Genomic DNA, 14893 nt, shown 5'->3' with positions numbered 1-14893 from the left:
GAACCTTGACTCAGATCTCAGCCTCCTAAGTAGCTAGGATTACAGACAGGTGTGAGCCACCAGGACTCAGCTAATTAAAACTTTTTGTCCAGGTTATAGAAGAATGACAAATAATGACAAACTACTGCTCTCACCACACACATGCACGCACGCAAACAGGCAAACGCATGCATGTGTTCTGGGGAAAGTAAAGTTCCCAAATCAGCCTATCACCTATCATCCTGAAGGTCAAATTTGTCACAGGAGCTGGCAGAACTAGGGAATTGGGAATACTTGTGTACTGGTGGCATGAAGCCACACAGAGAGCAATTCACTAAACACTAACAAAAAAAAAAAAAAAAAAAAAAGAGGAGAGGGCTGAGAGTGAATGGCTCATACCTGTAATCCTAGCTAAGTAGGCTGAGATCTGAGCATCTCCAGCCAGAGCAGGAAAGTTTGCGAGACTCTTATCTCTATTAAACATTAAAAAAAAAAAAAAAATGAGGGCTGGGAATGTGGCTTAGCGGTAGAGTGCTTGCCTAGCATGCATGAAGCCCTGGGTTCAATTCCTTAGCACCACATACACAGAAAAAGCCAGAAGTGGCACTGTGGCTCAAGAGGTAGAGTGTTAGCCTTGAGCAAAAAGAAGACAGGGACAGTGCTCAGGCCCTGAGTTCAAGCCCCAGGAACGGCAAGAAAAAAAGATGGAAGAGGAGCTGTGGCTCAAGTGGTAAGAGCCTTGAGCAAAAGACAGTGCCCAAACACTATCCATTAATTGATAAATGGATAAACAAATGTGGCATATTCAAATTAAGTCATAAAAAAGAATGAAATACAATATATGAACAACATAATGAACCTTGAATAGATTATGTTAAGAGAAAGAACAAGACTACTGCCAGGCATTGATAATTCATGCCTTTAATCCTAGCTACTGAGGAGTCTGAGATGTGAAGATCATGGTTCCCAACTCAGCCTGGGCAATAAAGTCTGTGGGACTCCAGTTAACTACCAAAAAGCAAAAGGAGCAGGAGCTGTGGCTCCAAGTGGTAGAGCACTAGCTGTGAGCACAAAAGCTCAAGGACAGTACCTGGACCCAGATTTTAAGCCCCAAGTAGCAGCACACAAAAGAAGTTGAATTTGTTCTGGCATGATAGTACATGCCTATAATCACAGCTGTATGGGAGGGGATGGAGATTCAAGGCAGGCTCAAGCAAAAGTTAGTAAGATCTTATCTCAAAACTAAGCTGATGTGTCCCTGTAATTGTAGCTACTTGAGAGACAGAGGTAGGAGGATTGAAGTCTAAGGCCAACCCAAATATAAAACATCAGACTCTACCTGTAAAATAAACTACAACCAAGGAAACTGGGGAAATAGCTCAAGTGATAAAGTTCTTGCTTAGCAAGCATAAGCCCTGATGAGTTCATACAGCAATACCATTAAACAAAAAAAGTTGAATTCCTTAGCAAGTGAGTTTTATCTCAAGGATCTTACAAGATCTACTTCTGTACTTCCTTGTTCGCCACAATGCCTTATATTTAGTAAATGCTTACTACAATTACTTAACTGCTTCAAAGAAAACCCATATGTAATATAAAAGAATCATATCTGGAAAAAAAACAACACACCTATCAGTCTGCCTGAATCAAACTCTTAACAGTAATTCTGATAGCTTATCTGGACTATGAACTTTATCTCTTACCTTTAGCCACTTTCTGCTTTTCTTCAACTTAGAAAAGTTGTATAAATTCCCCCTCTCCGATTTTGATTCTGTATGGAGAAACATAAGGAATTTTTTTTTTTTAATGAAAGCCTGACTACTCCAAGGAACCTCATCCAAAGAGGATATAGAACACACACTGACCTGACTGCAAAACTCCATTAAGTGAATATGGGGTTAACATTCCAGAATTGCTTGCTCCAGAAGTTTCACCAAGCAGTGAATTGGGAGGTTCTTCTTTTACTTGTATTAAGGGATCCCCAGACTGGGGCAATAAGGGATTATTGTCATCCAACCCATCTTCACTGTCATCACTGTAAATTGAAAAACAATAAGCAAATAATAAGTAATCAGTTTCTAGGCAAAAATGTTCTAAGTTAAGGTCAGTAGCACTGGACACTCTATACAAAGCCAACTGATTATTTGAAAATATTCAGAATCACAAAGCTACTACTTATGATGGTAATCAGAAATGTGGTAAGCATTAGGTGTCTTAGCAAAGATGAAATAACACACCTAGAAATATTCCTATTGAAGATGGCGGATGTTTGTCGCAGGAAATGATCCAACCGGAGGGCTCTCTCCAGGTACTGAAGATAGAGGGGCTTTGCCAGCTCAGTGCTGCTGCCATCGTCCCCGGCACCCAACTCCGAGGCCATAGAACAAATCTGTCCTCATGCACAAGCGCCTCCGACTACACGGCTGCAGAATGGAGATAAGTAATTAAAAAAAAAAAAAAAAGACAAGAAGTGGAACAGGACAGGCCCTGAGTTCAAGTCCGAAGACCAACAAAAACATAAATAAATATACCAAATAATTCCCATTTCTCTTGGTTCTCTAAGTTAAGTCTATATTGTGATTGATCTTCACCCTAGGCTTTTCTGTATTACCTAATAAGTAAGATTCCCTACTTACTAATAGGTGGAAATCTTAGTACCCGAATATTTCTTTGTATATAATATGTAAGCTATTTTTCTTTATCTTCCTTTAGAAAGGCCAATGGGAGCTAGGCTCCCTCCAGTGGCTCACGCCTATAATACTAGCTCCTCAGGAGGCTGAGATCTCGAGAGCCCATGAGTCTCTCATCTTCAATTAACCACGCCAAAACCAGAAGTGGCACTGTGGCTGAAAGGATACAGTGCTAGCCTTGAGGGAAAGAGAGAGCTAAGGGACAGTGTCTAGGACCAAGTTTAAGCCCCAGGACTGACAAACAAGTCACAGGGTTTCAGAGGTAGTAGAGTCACTTGTCTAGCTTATATGAGGCCCTAGATTCAATTCCCAACACACACATACACACACAATTATATAAATTATCAAAATGGTAAAAGTATGGGAGAAAATAAAAGTGTTAACCCAATCACTAGAATTCATACCACTTTATGGTATGAATTCACTGACGTAAGAAGTTACTTGTGACTGTAAGGCTCACAGGAAAGGAAACCTGCCACATGATTCAGGCAGAAATGAGTTTATAGAGAGAAAGCAAACTGCCAGCCCACACAAGATAGAGGCATGGGGAACCAGAGGGAAAGGAAGAAGAGAAAAGAGAAAAAGAGCAAGAGAGAAAAGGAAAGAGGAGCAAGGACTCATGTTGAACCAGATTATATAGCGAAAGGCAGAAGATATGGCCAGGTGGATTGGATGTGACCTCAGAGAAGGAGGAGGTAACTGCCTCCGGGTGTGCCAGTTACCTAGTAACACAGATACTGGGCCCACACTTAAACAGGTGGGAGGCATCTACATGGAACCCTTCTCAGGGTGGACTTACATTGACTTCTTTATTTAGCTAAATCTAAGTATTAAATTCTCTTTAAAAAATAGGAAGTTGTGACATCGATTAAGATGCACTGTATTCACATACAAGTATGTCGAATAGCAACTACTTTTTTGTTTTTTGCCAGTGCTGGGGCTTGAACTCAGAGTATGAACACTGTACCTGGCTTGTTTTTGTTAAAGGCTAGCACTCTACCACTTGAGTCACATTGCCATTTCTGGCTTTTTCTATATATGTGGTGCTGAGGAATCGAACCCAGGACTTCATGTATGCAAGGCAAGCACTACCATTATGCCATATTCCCAGCCCTGAATAGCAACTTCTTCATACAAGTACTTAAAGATAATAAAAATAGAGCACTATCCCTGGCTTCTTTTTTGCTCAAGGCTAGCACTCTACCCTTGAGCCATAGTGCCACTTACAGCTTTTTCTGTTTATGTGGTGTTGAGGAATAAAATCCAGGGCAGCTTCATGCATGAGAGGCAAGCACTCTACCACTAAGCCATATTCCCCATCCAAAATATTAAAAAAAAAAAGTAGTCATTCAAAGGGAAATATGAAAAGTAAAATTTAAAAAATGTACTTATAATCCAGGCATGGGTGGCCATGCCTGTAATCCTAGCTACTCAGGAGGCTGAGATCTGAAGGTCATAGTTTGAAGTCAGCCAGGGCAGGTAAGTATGGGAGACTCTTGTCTTCAATTAGCCACCAGAAAAACTGAAAGTGGCTTTTTTTTTTTTGGCCAGTCCTGGGCCTTAAACTCAGGGCCTGAGCACCATCCCTGAGTTTTTTTGCTCAAGGCTAGCACTCTGCCACTTGAGCCACAGCGCCACTTCTGGCCTTTTCTATACATATGGTGCTGGGGAATCAAACCTAGGGCTTCATGTATATGAGGCAAGCACTCTTGCCATTAGGCCATATTCTCAGCCTGGAAGCGGCTTTATGGCTCAAAGTGGCAGAGCACTAGCCTTGAGCAAAAGTGCTCAGGGACAGCACCAGGCCCTAAGTTGAAGCCCCACAACCAAAAAGAAAAGAAAACCTTAGTTACAGCAAATGTAGAGAAGGGAAGGCCTAACAGGTAAAAGCCTATTAGTATGAGAGGCTTTACTGTCATAGGTGTACATCAATAATACTAGCTCATTTAACCTTTACTCATTTTAAGGTTATTTGGGTGAGCATATCCTCTCTTTTTAACAAGGTTATTTCATATATTCGTGATACAGTTAAGTTCTGTTGTCACAATATGCATACCTCCCTGGGATCTCATGACCTAAAATTTTTCTTTTATTTTACATACATTAAATTTTACTTTTGGGGGCTGGGATGTAGCTCAGTGGCAAAGTGCTTGCCTAGCAAGTGCAACATCCTGGGTTCCATCCCCAGTACCAAAAAAGAAAAGACAAAAAAAAAATTACTTTTTGTAGCTGGGTGCTCATGCCTGTTAGCTACTCAGGAGCCCTCATGAGATATAAGGATCATGATTCCAGACCAGGCAGGAAAGTATGTGAAATTTGCACCTCCAATTAACCTCTAAAAAGCTGGAAGTGGATCTATGGCACAAGTGGCAGAGTGCTAGCCATGAGCACAAAAGCTCAGAGACAGAGCCCAGGCCCTGAGTCCAAGTACTAGGACTATATAAAAAAGCTTTGCTCTTAGCTAGGCACCAGTGGCTCCGATTGGTAATCCTAGCTATTCAGGAGGCTGAGATCTGAGATCACAGTTGGAAGCAAGCCTGGGCAGGGAAGTCTGTGAGACTCTTATCTCCAATAAACTACTCAGAAAAGTCTGGAGGTGGCAGTGTGGCTCAAGGTGTGTGATGTGTGTGTATGTGTGTGTATATATATATAAACACTGTATGTCAGAGATAGCATTAAGCACCATAAATTATCTTTTGTTTCTTTTGGTGGTGGACAGTACTGGAGTCTGCATTCAGGGCAAAATGTCCACCACTTGAGACATTCCCCACTTATTTTTCAGATAGGGTCTCAATTTTGCTCAATGCCAGTGGTGAACCACAATCTTCATATATCTGCCTCTCTACCACATCTAGTTTGTTCTTTGAGATAGAGTTCTGATAACTTTTTGTCCAGGCAGGCTTCAAACCATGGTCATTTCATCTCTACCTCCCCTATCTCTTTTATTTTTAAGAACTCTATAAACTGGGCAGGGAATATGGCCTAGTGGTAGAGTGCTTGCCTCACACATATGAAGCCTTGAGTTTGATTCCTCAGCACCACATATATAAATAAAGCCAGAAGTGGTGCTGTGGCTCCAGAGGTAGAGTGCTAGACTTGAGCAAAATGAAGCCAGGGACAGTATAAGGCCCTGAGTCCAAGCCCCAGGACTGACATAAAACAAACCAACAAAAACCTCTGTAAACGATGCAATATTATTCTAATTCCAAACACAGATTTAAAGCCTAGAAGTAATGTGCATAATAATATATAACAAGAAGCTGTAGAGCCAAAACTCTACAGAATGGGTTCACCCAGATTTGGCCTGTAGGGCGAAGCCAGACTACTGCTCAATGTAATAAAACTTTTGTAAAAAGCTAAAAAACATTTTTTACATTTATAAAGTATAATTTTCAAAACGAAAGGAAAAAAAAACAATTTTTACATTTAAATTTATTTGGTCCTGGGGGATCAAATCCAGGGCAAGCAAGCACTCTACCACTGTCTTATTTTGTGTGTGTATGCTGGTCCTGGGGCTTGAATATACAACCTGGGCACTATCCCTGAGCTTTTGTGCTCAAGACTAGTGTTCTACAACTTGAGCTACAATTCCACTTTGAGCTTTTGACCTACAGGGACTTTCCTGTTCATGCTGGCTTCAAACCACAATCCTCAGGTTTCAGCCTCCTACATAGCTAGGATTACAGGTATGAGCCACCAGCATCTGGCTCTGCTTTTTTGTTTGTTTCCTTTCTTTTTTCTTTGTCAGTCATGGGCTTGAACTTAAGAGCCAGTGCACTGCCCCTGACCTTTTTTGCTTAAGACTAGCATTCTACCACTTTAAGCCTCAGCACCACTTGCCTGATTTTTCTGTTTTTTTTTTTTTTTCATGTATTTTGTTCTTAAGCGTCTATCTATCCCAGGTTGGTTTTGAACTCACTAGGTATACATCAGGCTGTCCTTAAACTTGAAAATTTCCTGCCTTTGCCTCCTGAGTACTGGTGTTACAGGTATATGTATATCCTGCCATTCCCACCTTTAAATTGTATGGAGGGGGGCGGTGTACTGAAGCTTGAACTGAGAGCCTTTGCTCTCCTCAGCTTTTTTGCTCAAGGCCACTTGAACCATGCCCACAGTCCAGCATTTTGGTTTTTTATTTTTTGCCAGTCTCAGGGCCTGAGCACTGTCCCTGGCTTCTTTTTGCTTAAGGCTAGCACTCTATCACTTGAGCCACAATGCCACTTCTAGCCTTTTCTGTTTATGTAGTGCTGAGGAGTCAAACCCAGGGCTTCAGGCATGCTAAGCAAGCACTCTACCGCTAAGTCACACTTCAAGCCCTAGTCTAACTTTTTTGATGGTTAATTGGAGTCTTTCCAACTTTTGTGACTGGTTTGGCTTTGAACTGCAGTCTTCAGATCTCAGCTTCCTGAGTAGCTAGGATGATTGGCACCAGGCAATGATACCCATCTCATCTTTTCATTCTTTTGTGTATATAAAAGAATACTGGGACTGGAACTCATGAACTGTCCCTCAACTTCTTTTGCTCAAGGCTAGTGCTCTACCACTTAAGCCACAGCTGTACTTCTACTTTTTTTCTGAGTTGGCTATTGGAAATAAGCCTCTCAAAAACTTTCCTGCCCAAACTAGTTCTGAACTGCCATCCTCAGCTCTTAGCCTCCTGAATAGCTAGGATTATAGGCGTGAAACACCAATGAATGGCTCTCACTATTTTTTTTCTTCCACTTCTGGATGGAGTTAATTTCCATAAATATATGATCTGAAGTATTATCTCTTTGTGTTCCTCCCTTAAGAGTATCCTCTTTTTGCTCCACCTTTATATTTTTAAACAACTGAGAAACAAAAATAGTATCTTTTTTTTTTTTTTTTTTGCCAGTCCTGGGGTTTGAACTGAGGGCTTGAGTACTGTCCCAGGCTTCTTTTTGCTCAAGGCTAGCACTCTACCTCTTGAGCCACAGCGCCACTCCTGGCTTTTCCTGTATATGTGGTGCTGAGGAATTGAACCCAGGGCTTCCTGTATGCAAGGCAAGCAAACACTTTACCACTAAGGCCATATTCCCAGCCCAAAAACAGTATCTTGTGACACCTTAAATATATAACATCAAAATTTTCAGAACCTATCCGCTATAAAATAGGGACTACTAAAATCCTGACATACAAAGTTTTCTAGATACCACAAAGTTAACTCAAATGCCAACCAAGGTTATCTAGAGATGTAGCGGAGATTCAATTACATTTTCAGTACCACTGAGTTACACTGCTTATACTACCAAAACAGATTTAGACCTTTAAACAAATGAAATTAATGTCTCAAAACATGTTTGTGGTTGTTTTGGATTCCTCCCAGACAACAGATATTTGGATTAATATGTTTGAAAAACAAGCTAGGTGTGGTTTCTAACCAGTTTGTAAGCTTGTAATCAACTCACTGGGGAAGCAGAGGCACAAGAGAATCCAGGCTGAGCTGCATAGAAAAGCTGTTAAAAATTCAGTTGTACACTTCTGGCACTTGTGTGTTTATCTTTATACAAATCCTTTCTCTGCACACATACATACACAAATGGATCGATTCACTTGTAGTCTCCACAGACTAGTACGTCTCGAGTATGGGAAATACTGCAAAACCACCAAGAGGAAAGAACAGCGAACACTGTGTGTAAAGTAGAATGTTTAATAACAGAATTTCTGAGGAATGCATGGTTGTAGCAGTCAAGATATATGATGAAGATATTTTCAAAGTTAATTAGCACTTTATGTTTTTTTCTTTTTTTTTTTTTTGCCAGTCCTGGGGCTTGGACTCAGGGCCTGAGCACTGTCCCTGGCTTTTTTTTTTTGCTCAAGGCTAGCACTCTGCCACTTGAGCCACAGCGCCACTCTGGCCATTTTCTGTATATGTGGTGCTGGGGAATCAAACCCAGGGCTTCATGTATTCATGTCAAGCACTCTTGCCACTAGGCCATAACCAGCCCCTTAACTTTTTCTTTTATACAAGAGATTGAATCCAGACCTCACACTTGCTATGTCTATGCTGTACCACAAGCAATACCCTTGTTTCTACAAGTGTGTGTGTGTGTGTGTGTGTGTATTTCCCCTCCTTCTTTTTGCTGGTCTGGGGCTTGAAATCTGGGCCTGGGTATTGTCCCTAGGCTCCTTTCTCCTCAAGGATAGCACTCTACCATTTGAGCCACAGTGCCACTTCTGGCTTTTTCAGTGACCAACTGGAGATAAAGAGTTTCACACTTTCCTGCCCAGGCTGGCTCAGATCTCAGACTCCTGAGTTAGCTAGGATTACAGGTATGAGCCACCCACACCTGGCTTATAAGCAAGTTTTAAAATTTTAGTTTTCATATTTTTTCTTTGAATGAGTAACACTTTGCTAACCTTTCTAGCAATGAATGTATTCAAGTATATTCAGAGGAAAGTAGTCACTTGTCCTAGTATCATTTATACCACACTAATGTTTATTCTCCATTTTTTCTGTTCATACACATGGATTTACCAAAACTTTATTCTTTTTTGTTGTTGTTGTCAGTTGTGGGGCTTGAACTCAGGGACCTGGGCACTATCCCTAAGCTTTTGTGCTAAAGGATAGTGTTCCACCACTTTGAGAAATAGCTCCACTTTGGGTTTTCTGGTGGCTAATTTGGAAATAAAGAGTCTCATGGGCTTTTTTGCCTGGGCTAGCCTTGAGCCACACTCCTCAGATCTCAGCCCCTTGAGTAGCTGGGATTAAAGGCATGAGCCGCCAGAGCCCAGCCCAAACTTTATTCTTACAATATTAATTTCTTACCAGAAAAGCCATTACATGCAAAAGTGGATAAACCTCAATAGCAGTAATCCCAATATACACTCTATATTTGAACATCCTGAAGAAATCTCATGTCCATATATGCTGTTCCTATTATGTAACAAATTTGGCATATTTATCTGCTCAAGGAAGAAAGAAAACTAAAATGTATTTGTTTTTGTTTCTTTGCCAGTCCTGGGGCTTGAACTCAGGGAGTGGTAGAGTGCTAGCCTTGAGTAAAAAGAAGTCAGGACAGTGCTCAGGCCCTGAGAGTCCTAAGCCTCAGGACTGACAAAAAAAAAAAAAAGTGGGACTAGGAATGTGACTACTTAATGGTAAAGTACTTGCTTAACATGCATGAAGCACTGACTTTGATTCCCCCGAACCACATAAGCAGAAAAAGCTGGAAGTGGCACTGTGACTCAAGTGGAAGAGTGCTAGCCTTGAGCAAAGGAAGCTCAAGGACACTGCCCAGGCCCTGAGTTCAATCCTCAGGACTGGCAAAAGAAAAAAAGAAAAAGTGGAGGGAAAATCTTCAAACAATAGAAAACTGGAATCTAACCTTTTAAAAAACAATGTTCTTGGGCTGGGAATGTGGCCTAGTGGTACAGTGCTTGCCTCATATATATGAAGCCTTGGGTTTGGTTCTTCAGCACCACATACACAAAAAAAGCCAGAGGTGACACTATGGCTCAAGTGGTAGAGTGCTAGCCTAGAGCAAAAAAAGAAGCCAGGGAAAGTGCTCAGGCCCTGAGTCCAAGCCCCAGGACTGGCAAAAAAAAAAAAAAAAAAAAAAAAAAAAGAATCTAGAATGTATGCAACCTTTACCATATACTATATCATTTATGGTATATTAATAACAAAGATACATTTTAGAAAATGTATCTAACACTACATAGAGGGCCTATACTTCTACACATATAGGCTACATTGTACAGGTATGTAGTTCTAAAGTGTTATTTTGTGGCATTTGACTGTAGAGTCCTTAATGTTCTGGGAATTGGGTCCAGGATTCTCCCACATCAAAATCCAGGGTTGTTCAAGTATCTCAGTGAAAATAATATATTTGCACTCAACCTACACACATCTTCCTATATACTTTACCATTGCTAGGCTATTTATAATACCTAACACATTATAACTGCTGTACAAATGTTACACTGTATTGTTTAAAGAGCGACAAGAAAATACTCTATACATATTCAGCACAGTCAGGACCATCAAAGACCTAACTACATAGAACACAGAAGAGAAAGATGCAAAGTGAACAATGCCCAAATACTGCTGGAGAAAAAGGAGCTGTGCACTGAGAAGAGGCTACAGCAGAATATGCCTACACACCATTTCAAATTCCTGTATTATTGACTGTGCTCAGCTTCTGGCCAACTCAAATTCTGCTTTTTTTTTTGAGATTTTATCAAGTTAAAAAAAAATCCTTGGGCTGGGACTGGGACTTAGTGGTAGAATACTTGCCTAGCATGTACGAAGTCCTGGATTGGATTCCTCAGTACCACATAAACAGAAAAAGCCAGAAGTGGTGCTGTAGCTCAAGTTGTAGAGTGGTAGCCTTGAGCAAAAAGCTCAGGGATGGTACCCAGGCCCTGAATTCAAGCTCCAGAACTGGCCAAAAATTTTTTTCTTTTAAAAATCGTTGATTAAATCCAAGGATGCAGGACCCATGGATATAAAGGGCTGACAATCAAAACTTGTTTTCCAGGAAGAGAACTCCACACATATAAAACACAACCAAAATAGAATACTAGGTAACAATAAAAAGGATCAAAGTTTATATGCTCCATATGAACCTTGAAAACATACTAAGTCAAAGAAGTCAGTTACAGAAGGACACTTATTATAAAAATTCAGTTTATACAAAATGGAAATGTCCAAGCTTGGCGAGTTATAAGGAGACAGGAAATAGCTTAGTGGTTACTACTGGCTGAAAAGAGAGGAAGCTGACAGTCACGGCATAAGGGGCTTCTAAGCCATTTTGGAGGGACAGGCTAGATACCGGTGACAGAAAGTCAGAAAATTATGCCTAATGCCGCTGAACTTTTTGGCATGTGCATACCTCAATAAAATTGTCACTGTAGGAAAATAAATAAATGAAGGTGGGGCTGTAGTCAATGGCACCCTGGTGAATCTGTTCTTACATGCAGCAGCATTCAAGACTGAGATAGGATGGAGAGTTCCTGAGCTGCCCGGGCTACACATTTCAGTTCGGTTAACCTGTCAGTCAGTACTCAATAAAACCAACACACCAAGTCACTGGCCGGCCGGAATGAAAATTAGGAAAGGAAATTAAAAAAAATAATAATATAAGAAAGCAAACTCATGGGAGACGCTGACTGAAAAAAAACTAGTTTACTCGTGATGTTTAAAGGTGGGATCTCCACACCCGGCCCCCTCCCTTCATTCCCAACCAGGGCTTCAAGATACACACGCAGGAAAACTAGAGAGTGTGGGAACCCAAGAACCCCTGGGCACAGCTGGCTGTTGACTTCACTGGTGGAGTGCGGTCACTCACTCCTAGGACTAGGGGGGGGGGGCTTCCACCCTCCCTGATTATACGGAAGTAGTACTTTTTAATCAGGAAGCTCCAGAAGAAACGTCAAAAAAAAAATAAAATTTAAATTAAAAAAAAAAAAGCGCTTGCCCAGACACCACAGCAAAAGCCAAGAAAAAAGAAAAAAAAACAAAACAAAACAACAAAAACCCACGCCGGGGCTGTCACCCACACATTCCTCCTCCGTCCGGGCACGTGTTCGCCGGCCCCCCCCTCCTCACCCCCCCCCCCGAAGCGAACCCCTCCGCCGGCGAGCCCCGGGGACCGCGCGCGTGCTCCCGGCTCCCTGACAGGTACGGCCCCTCCTCGCCGGGCGCTCCCGCCCGCCCCACGGGCCTCCGCCCGGCCCCTCCCCACCCCCGAACCCACACACGTGTTAGCCCGACGCCGCCCCACCGGGTCCCACGTGCACCTGGTCTCCGACGCGCCCCACGTGCGGGTGCCCCGCGGGCTTCCGCAGGTAGCCGGGAGAGGGGGGGGTCCCCTCGTGACCCCCCGAGACTCCAGGAGGTGCCCGACGGGGAGGAGGACGAGGCCCGGGTCCCCGAGGTCCCGGCCTTTCCCCCCCCCACCACCACCACCCCGCGGGCAGCGTCCACACCCATTCTCCCCACGAACCCCCCCTCCCTCCACACACACACACACACACACACACACACAAATCCCAGGGCCGGGGGCGACGGCCCCTTTAAGACGCGGCCCGGCCGGCGCCCGCGGAGAGGGGCGCCACGGGGCCGCCCCAAGCCCCCCCCCTCTCGCCGGGCCGCCCGGCCGCCCACGTCCGGTCACCTCACCTCGGGCCGCGGGGCCCCGCCGCCGCGGCGGCGGCGGAGGGGGTGCGGGGTGCGGGCGGGGTCCGGAGGGGGGGGTCGCCCCGCCGACGGAGGAGCCGCGGTTCGCTCTCGGAGGCCGGGAGACGGTGACTGCGTTGGACGTGAACGCTCCTAGCTCGCTCCCTCGGCGGCTCCTGGGACCCCAAGATGGCGGCGGCGCTGAGGCGGCTGCGGGCGCTGGGCCGGCGGCGGCGGCGGCCACTTTCACTCACTGAGAGGAGCGGAGCAGGGACACGGGGAGCCATGGCGGGGGGGAGGAGAGGCGCCATAGCCAGGCCAGAACAATCGAGCCGTTACTCGGCCGGCTTACCCCGCCCCGCCCACGCTCGCCGCCAGTAGCCAGCCCGAGGCCCCCCGCCGTGTCGCTGCCTTCGGCCTTGTGCAGCTGGTACCCCGCCGCCGCCGCCCGGCGCCCCGCGCGGACTGGGGTTCGCGGGGGAGACCCTCATCTATGCCATCTGAGTGCAGATTGGTCGGGACTGGGACTGGCGAAGATTGCCGAAAGGCGGCGGGGAGGAGGAGGAGAATGTCATCGCTAGAGTGAGCAAGCAGATCTCGCAGACGCAGACATCGCGAGAGTTCCGCAGGCTTGCAACCGCCGTGGAAAGGTTACTTTTCCAGGAAGTAACGTCAAGGGAAATCGCCCAGGATCCTGGCAAGGTCTGTTCCGGCTGGCCGAGGGTGGGCGGGGCCGCCGCGTACCGACCGAGATGGGCGGGTGAGACCGCCAATGGGTCAGCGGCGCGGGTGGGCGGGGGGCGGGCCCTGGGAGCGGCCCGGCCTCGGCCGGCCCCGGGACCTCCCCGGACCGCCCGGCCGGGTGGATTCGCCCAGTTCCGGCGCTGGGTCGGCGGGCTCGCCTTTGAGTGAGTCGTGGGAGTGGAGTCGGTAGGTGCGGGCGCGAGATCCTCCTTATTTTTTTTTTTCCCCTGTTTGTATTGGGTGTCCTAGGTTCCAAACCAGGGGCGCCCCGTCGCCAGCCCCGCTGGAGAGCGAGGAGGGCCGCTGGGCCTTCACTGGGGAGCCCGCTTTGCCTTTTGTCTTTGGTGTGTGCATGGTTTCGTACTCTCCTGTCTGGAGCGACTTCAGTCATCTCTTCCCAGGTTGTATAGCTCGTTAGATTCTGTCCCTCAGAAGCGGGCTGCTTGCAGGGATGAGCCCATGGAATAGAAAAAAAAATTGTCCTTCCCCCCCCCCCCCCCATCATCATCTCCTTCAATGTTGTTTGGCCTTAGTGTGCTCTAGTCCCAGGATAAAAATGGCCCCATCACACCGTAAGTTATCATACCACATCGCAATATTTTTTTTTTTTCCAGCCCTGGGGCTTGGACTCGGGGCCTGAGCACTGTCCCTGGTTTCTTTTTGCTCAATGCTAGCACTCTTACCACTTGAGCGACACTTCTGGCTTTTTCCATATATATGTGGTGCTGGGGAATCGAACCCAGGACTTCAGGTCTACGAGGCAAGCACTCTTGCCACTAGGCCATATTCCCAGCCCCACCTGCAATATGAAAAATTGTTTTGCAAGAGCCAAAACAAATGGGAAGAAGTTCTCATATTCTCTTTTTTTGAGAGAGAAGATAAATAGAAGACCCCTATTGGGTCTCATGACCCAAGAAACCTTGTGTTACTTAGTTAAAATGAGTTTGTTTAGTGCAGATGCAAAAATCATGGTTCAGTGAGCAGAAAAACCTGGCAGGATACTGAGCAGAAAAAATAATGAGTAACCTTAAACGTCTTCAATCTCCCTAGAGCTGCACCAAACCTCAAGCTCCTCAAGTGGTGGCTGTAGCCACTCTGCCCCTTAAGCAGGCATACAGAAGGGAAAATCATTCAGCAGGGAGGAAATACCCAGAATGGTCCCTCCTGCCCACAACTCTCAGGGTGCTCAATTTCCAAATAGGTCTTAATGCCTTCTGGAAGGCAAGTCTCTCCCCCTGACCTTCAAAATGTCAATCCTTGGGGCTGGGAATATGGCCTAGTGGCAAGAGTGCTCGCCTCATATACATGAAGCCCTGGGTTCATTACTCAGTACCACATA

At 45.1% G+C, this 14893-nt stretch overlaps 1 protein-coding gene across 3 annotated transcripts in view; it reads right to left on the bottom strand.

Annotated features, from left to right (window-relative positions):
* The window catches only part of Ino80 (INO80 complex ATPase subunit), a 79178-nt gene extending 66073 nt beyond the window's left edge, over positions 1-13105 (bottom strand). For all 3 annotated transcript variants that reach the window (XM_048333259.1, XM_048333261.1, XM_048333260.1), the window contains exons 1-4: positions 12814-13105; positions 2217-2402; positions 1845-2014; positions 1683-1750 (exon numbers count right to left, since the gene is read on the bottom strand). In XM_048333259.1, the coding sequence (XP_048189216.1) occupies positions 1683-1750; positions 1845-2014; positions 2217-2359 (381 nt within the window). In that variant the 5' untranslated portion in view covers positions 2360-2402; positions 12814-13105. The remainder of the gene's footprint in view (positions 1-1682; positions 1751-1844; positions 2015-2216; positions 2403-12813) is intronic.
* Positions 13106-14893: the final 1788 nt, after the last annotated feature.

This window comes from Perognathus longimembris, chromosome 23 (genome assembly GCF_023159225.1).
Source record: "Perognathus longimembris pacificus isolate PPM17 chromosome 23, ASM2315922v1, whole genome shotgun sequence".
Lineage (NCBI taxonomy): Eukaryota > Metazoa > Chordata > Mammalia > Rodentia > Heteromyidae > Perognathus > Perognathus longimembris.
The sequence above is the reverse complement of the archived record's forward strand: the minus strand, read 5'-3'. Positions and strand labels throughout refer to the sequence as shown.